General features: G+C 40.4%; 2 protein-coding genes across 2 annotated transcripts in view; both read right to left on the bottom strand.

Moving 5' to 3' along the window:
- The window catches only part of LOC110464333, a 2919-nt gene extending 1974 nt beyond the window's left edge, over positions 1-945 (bottom strand). The window contains exons 1-2 of the mRNA XM_021519511.1: positions 929-945; positions 5-498 (exon numbers count right to left, since the gene is read on the bottom strand). Coding sequence (XP_021375186.1) covers positions 5-498; positions 929-945 — 511 coding nt within the window. The remainder of the gene's footprint in view (positions 1-4; positions 499-928) is intronic.
- Positions 946-1060: 115 nt separating this feature from the next.
- LOC110464370 lies at positions 1061-2791 on the bottom strand. Its single transcript, XM_021519559.1, has one exon. It carries the CDS (start codon positions 2774-2776, stop codon positions 1199-1201), a length of 1578 nt encoding a protein of 525 aa, XP_021375234.1. The 5' UTR covers positions 2777-2791; the 3' UTR covers positions 1061-1198.
- Positions 2792-6829: the final 4038 nt, after the last annotated feature.

The raw sequence follows: 6829 nt of genomic DNA, 5'->3' as shown, positions 1-6829 counted from the left end.
GTACCTTGACCACGACTAGAAGTACCTAGACCACGTCTAGCGGTACCTAGACCACGACTAGCTGTTCCTGGACCACGTCTAGGTGTACCTTGACCACGACTAGCAGTACCTAGACCACGACTAGCTGTACCTAGACCACGACTAGAAGTACCTAGACCACGTCTAGCGGTACCTAGACCACGACTAACTGTTCCTGGACCACGTCTAGGTGTACCTAGACCACGACTAACAGTACCTAGACCACGACTAGCTGTACCTAGACCACGACTAGCGGTACATTGACCACGACTAGCAGTACCTAGACCACGACTAGCTGTACCTTGACCACGACTAGCAGTACCTAGACCACGACTAGCGATACCTAGACCACGACTAGCTGTACCTTGTTTGGCTTTGTTGCCATATTTTTTAGTTTTGGTCTGGCTCCACCAGTGTCCTTGGTAGTAATGGCTACAGAGTTGTATCGGCCCATTTGGTCTCGAAATTATAATTCTCTGACTGTCTCACAATCTGTAGTCTAGACATTTTAATAATAACAATAATTTGCGGTTCTTATATGCCGCTTTATCAAGCAGTTCACAGATTATTGTCCGTGGTTATAGGGCCTTTTTACTCATATTCCTGTGAATTTAACACAATCTGTAGTCTAGACATTTTTCTTATAATCCTGTAAATGTCAAACAATATGTAGTCTGGACATTTTACTTATAATCCTGTGAATGTCACACAATCTGTAGTCTAGACATTTTACTCATAATCCTGTGAATTTAACACAATCTGTAGTCTATACATTTTACTTATAATACTGTGAATGTCACACAATTTGTAGTCTAGACATTTGACTAATAATCCTGTGAATGTCTCACAATCTGTAGTCTGGACATTTTACTTATAATCCGGAGAATGTCACACAATTTGTAGTCTATACCTTTTACTTATAATCATGTGAATGTCTCACAATCTGTAGTCGGGACATTTTACTTATAATCCTGTGCATGTCACACAATTTGTAGTCTAGACATTTTATTTATAATCCTGTGAATGTCTCACAATCTGTAGTCTGGAGATTTTACTTAAAATCCTGTGAATGTCACACATGTTTAGTTGATTGGTAATCATGATCAGTTTCCTTTGTCTCTGATTTCCATGTTGTTGTCACAGTAACTAGATATACTAGTTGTTTGGTTACAGGTACGTTTCACACACTGCTGTACTGTAGTAGTTTGACTTGATCCCTCCATGTCCCAAACACTGCCCACAGGACATCCCCCCTGTCTATACCTACAGCCCATGGATAGGCTGTGTCTGTGTGTATGACCCTGAGGAACTCACCACCTCCACTGATGAGTAGGACCCTTTTGTTTTTATAGTCCCCTATGATCAGGTTACCCACACTGTCATACACCACATCACTGGGGTAAAATGATCCACCTCCTGTTTGTGGTGTTGGTTTATATGTACTGGGGATGTCACCTCTATATACAAACAGCTCCTTGAAATCAGTGTCCATCACAACAACATGTTGATTTTCATTACCACCATCAAATTCATGACTGAAATCAGTGACTGCCACATTGTGAGTGGCAGGACACTCTGAGATCCTGCGTGGTGTACACACTAATGGTTTCCCAGTCCCTTTATCCATTGTAGTACACACCATTTTACCATCTGTGGTAAATTTTGAGATGTGTTTGGTCATCCCTACAATGACATGGTTACTGGCTGTAATACATATATACTCGGGTTCCTCCTTGGTACTGAATTTGTGTGTCAGTCGTCCCGATACCAGCTCCATGATGTTGTTGTCTATGTCACAGACCCACAGTGTGTGTGTGGTGGGTGACAGACTGATGTCACTGATCCCGGCATTGTGATTGACTTGCTCTATTACTTTACCCTTCTTGTCCAGGAGAGTTAATGTGCCACTGCTCTTGGTCCACACCTGACCATCAGTGGTGGGACATATAGAACCAATGTTACATGGAGACTCCCAATCCTCCACTACCTTGGTCTGTGGCTGTAGTTTGTATGTTGTCACTGCTTTCTTCACTTTTGTTTCTGACCGTTGTTGTTGTTGTGTAGAGGGTTGTCCCAGATCATCAGACGTTGATACTGACCGATTCTGATCAGTGAAAGTTTGACCTTGACCTGAGGTGATAACTTTTCCCAAGGCTTTTTTTAAAAGATCTTGAGGACTTTCATTTGGAGTGAAGTTGGCAGTACCCAGGACAGGTTTTACAGGGAGACTGTATGTAGGAGAATGGATCTCACAAAATGTATCATAAACCTGTATGTGTGAACCACACTGGAGAGCTGCTTTACATTCTTGAATTTGTTGATTAAGTTGCTTCTCGTACATCTCCAGGTCTTGTTTGTAGTTCTTTATCAGCTTGGTATTATCCTCTTCCATTTTGTGATATAGAGAGAGTGTCTGTGCTGTAAGCATGTCCAGCTCTTGTTTTAATTTATCTGTTTGCATCTTTAACTTTTGTGACAGCTTCTCAAAAGTACTAGTGTTGTCTTTAAGGAGTGAATCAGTGGAGTTGATGTATTTTCCAATTTGTACAAGGCCATTTTTTTCTGTTCTGTCTATAAAGTTTTTAATGTCTAGTTCCTTTTGAGGAGTGATTTCACTTATTTCACATACGAAGTGGCCTTTGTGAACAGAAGAAAGGCATTTTGGACAGACCGGTTCACGACATTTTTCACAGAAAAAGTCCAGTTTTCTCTCCTTATGATAACTACAGGTCGTTTGACCTTTCATTCGGAGAGGCATTTGGCTTATAGGGGTTGCCATTTTGATGAAAAGTTAAATTATTTGTTGTTATCGTGAAGATGTTTGTTGTTCTTGTTTACATCATTATCAGTTAAAACTGTCACATATTGTTTAATGTAAAGGAATAAAAACTTCGCTGTCCCATCCAGTAATATATGTTTGTTAAAGGTACAGTAATGTTAAACACTGTAGAATAACTACCTCACGATCACTGATGTCACAGGGTTACTGTGATGATGAATCCAAGTTTTCAATTCCACACTTCAGAATGTTCACTTACATGGTCCATATCTATCCAGCCCTGTAATTCAAATTCACGTGATGAATTTCCCTGTTGCTTTGTTCTTAAATCTCTCACTTTCCTGCTGACATTGTAAAAGTTTTGATCAAACTTCAAGTCCCATGATGATTATTGCTAAATTTGATAATTCTTTTGAAAGGTAAATAATTTTAACACATTTCTGCTCCGGGACACCCACCAACTGCAACGAGTAGATCTACCTGTTTAGACCTGTAGGTGTGCAGAGTAAATAACTTCCCTGTTGAGCGTTGTAACCGACAGACAAACAGTGATAATGAAGCAACAGACGGTGTAGTAGGTCAGTGTAGGTTGTGTTTATAAACCGTAGCATTTACATACTTGGTGTGTGTTGTATGAAATATAATTGTATTCAGTAAGGTGATACCTGTATACCTGACAGTGTGTAATTGGTAACAAGTCATTTTTTGTTCTTTTGGTGTATATACATGTACTGTGGGTATACATACCTGTACTGTGGGTATATATATATATCTGTGTTTTTGGTAATAAGATATTTCTGTACTGTGGGTAGATATACCTGTGTTTTGGTTAATAAGACAGACCTGTACTGTAGGTAGATATACCTGTGTGTTAGGTAATAAGACATGCAAATGTACTGTGGGTATATATACTAGCGGAAAAAAGAAACTGTGCATGCGGTAAATTATTATAGAACATGTATTACCAACTGTATATATACATGAAAATTCACACACATGACCGAGAATGACACATACACATTATCCGTGTGTCATTGACAGTTTTTCCCGTGCAGTTTTCTCTTTATAGGCGTTGACCAGTTTGCACGTTTTTCTCGTCCAGCCATCCAATTCGACAATGAAAGTTTATTTTTCAGCTATTGTGTCACTGTTGAGACCAGTGAACAGTAAAAACAGCATTATAACGTTTTAATTTGTGAATAATGCTATGCCGAGGCTCAATGAAAATGACCGCCTCCGGATTATTGGTATGGCACAAGCTGGTATGGGCCAAGCCGTTGTCTCTACACGTTTTCATGTCCATCAAAACACTAACCGGGATTTGCGAAGACGACATCAACTGTTTGGCACCGTCGGCATTCGACCTCGTGCGGGACGTCCACGTGTGACGTCACGTCAACAGGACAACCATATTCGGCTTGTCCATTTGATAATTCGCTTCCAAACGGCAAGTTTGACTGCACGGACAATCCCTGGTTGCTACCAATAAGCCCGAGAACTGTTCTTCTGCCACGTCATCGTGTAGCACGTCTAGACTGGTGCAGAAGGCATCTGCGATTTACTCGACGGGATTGGGCAGGCATTTTGTTTCTGGACCAGTCGCGAGTCCACCTGGATAGTATTGACGGCCGTTCCAGAGTTTATCGTCGCGTTGGAGAACGTTTCCGTGACACGTGTGTAGTACAACGACGTCCTTTCTGCGGAGGCAGCGTTATGTTTTGGGGCGGCATCACAGCCAACAGGAGAACGTGTCTGGTGGTTGTTAACGGGAATTTGAACGCGCTACCTTACCGTGACGAGATCCTCCGGACCAACGTCGTTCCATTCGTGCAAGGGCAGCAACGTCACATTACGCTACAACGCCAGGCCACACACAGCTCGTGTCGCTATTGACTTTCTGGCCCAGCAGAACGTTGACATGTTGCCCTGGCCTGCTGTATCCCCCGATCTGTCGCCCATTGAACACATCTGGGATGAAATGAAGCGCAGATTACGGGCATTACCTAATCAACCGGTGACGTTGGCTGATTTGCCTGCAGCGTTGGTACAGATCTGGAATGCCATCCCACAAGCATTCTTGAACCGTCTGATAGGCTCCATGCGTCGACGTTGCCAGGCTTGCATTAAAGCAAACGGTGGACATACGAGGTATTAACTTTGTGAACTCAGTATTGACCCCTGCTGTGTTTACGTCACTCCTGAACGAAACTTATTTATTCCATAACGTGGAAAATGAAATGCAACTGTTAATAGATAACAAATAAATTGTCCCTGAAAACCTTGTTGATCTACGTCATACACATTTATTTGTATAACACATTTTAGGCATGCACAGTTTCTTTTTTCCGCTAGTATATATCTGTGTTTTGGATAATAAGATATACCTGTACTGTGGGTAGATATACCTGTGTTTTGGGTAATAAGACATATCTGTATTGTAGCTATATATATATATATACATGTAGGTAGATATATACCTGTACTGTAGGTAGATATACCTAAGTATTGGTAATAAGACATACCTTTACTGTAGGTATATATACCTGTGTACTGGATAACAAGACATACCTGTACTGTGGGTAGATATAACTGTATATCGGATGACAAGACATACCTGTATTGCTGGTAGATAAACCTGTGTATTAGGTAATAAGATATACCTGTACTGTGGTTATATACACATGTGTTTTGGGTAATTATACATGTGTAATGGGAATGGGTAATTAAACATACCTGCACTGTAGGTAGACATATCTGTGTTTTGGGTAATTAAAAATACCGGTACTATAGGTAGATTTTTCATTTGATTGCTGGGATGAAGTGCTTATTTTTTTTCAATTGAATTGTCATATCCCATTTTCAAGGTCACAACAGTCAATGTGTTTGAACTTTTCAACATTGTTTTCTGAGTACGATGAGTCTAAGGTTTAGTTCACTATTAAGCATCATTTTTTAACCTCTACTAATTACATAAATGTACTGTGTAAAAAGGTGTTATCATGCATGCGACTTACTTTGGCAATATATTTACTGTCTTGAAAGTTTTAAACCAATTAATGGTAGTGTTGTTTAGATGCAAGAAAAAGAAAATTTGCACTAATCACTGATTAAACTAATATAATCCCCCTTTTAATAACTAGGCCTGGAGTATATTTAATTTGTAACATTCTGAGATGGAGACAGTGCTATCAAGTTTGATTAAATGAATATCCTTTACCCATTCTCTAGGTCATAGAATACAAATGTGTTAGCACCTTTATACTTACAGGTTTATGAGAGAAATAGTTTTTGAAATTGTTGAAATCTTTAAACTGTATCTTGTGAATGATCTAGTGGGAAGCCTGATGCTTTACAGCGAATAGAGTGCCTTGATAAAGAATTCTCAAAAATGACTTTCGACCAATTTTTAAAGAGGCAGGCAAAGGGATTAATTTGTTGAAAACCTTTAGAATCAGTAGTGTCTAATTTTGCTGTTTAATTCACATGGCCTGAAAGACCATGGTGAGCTTATGCCACACAGCAGCGTCCGTCGTCCGTCAACTTTTCCTTTAAAACGCTACTAGTCCTGAACGGCCAAGTAGATTTTGGCTAAATTTGGTCTACAGCATCCTTAGGGCAAGGGGACTCAGTTTTGTATAAGGCCAAATAATGAAAATAGAGGTAAAACCTTTAAAATCCTTCTAATCGTAGGGATTAAGGCATTTTCTCCTAATTTAGTCTGGAGCATCCTTGGGCCAAGGGGACACAATTTTGTATAAAGGGTGGGTGAAGCATCCCTGGGGGCAGAGGGGCGGGGTCAAATAGGGGAAATAGAGGTTGAACCTTTAATTCCTTCTTTTACCGTATGGATTAAGGGATTTTATCCTGATTTGGTTTGGAGCATCCCTGGGCAAAAGGGACTCAATTTTGTAACAACAGTGAGTGTGGCCCCACTTGGGACAGAGGGGCGGGGCCAAATAGGGGAAATAGATTTTGTCAAAATTTGGTATGAAGCGTGAAGGGGAACCAACATTATATACACGGTTGGCCTGC

The sequence above is a fragment of the Mizuhopecten yessoensis genome, unplaced genomic scaffold, assembly GCF_002113885.1.
Source record: "Mizuhopecten yessoensis strain PY_sf001 unplaced genomic scaffold, ASM211388v2 scaffold10985, whole genome shotgun sequence".
Taxonomy (NCBI): Eukaryota; Metazoa; Mollusca; class Bivalvia; order Pectinida; family Pectinidae; genus Mizuhopecten; species Mizuhopecten yessoensis.
This window is presented reverse-complemented; position numbering and strand designations above follow the sequence as displayed.

Excerpts from the sequence above, each read along its gene's own strand:
- LOC110464370 (XM_021519559.1), bottom strand. The coding sequence starts at position 2,776 with ATGCCTCTCCGAATGAAAGGTCAAACGACCTGTAGTTATCATAAGGAG.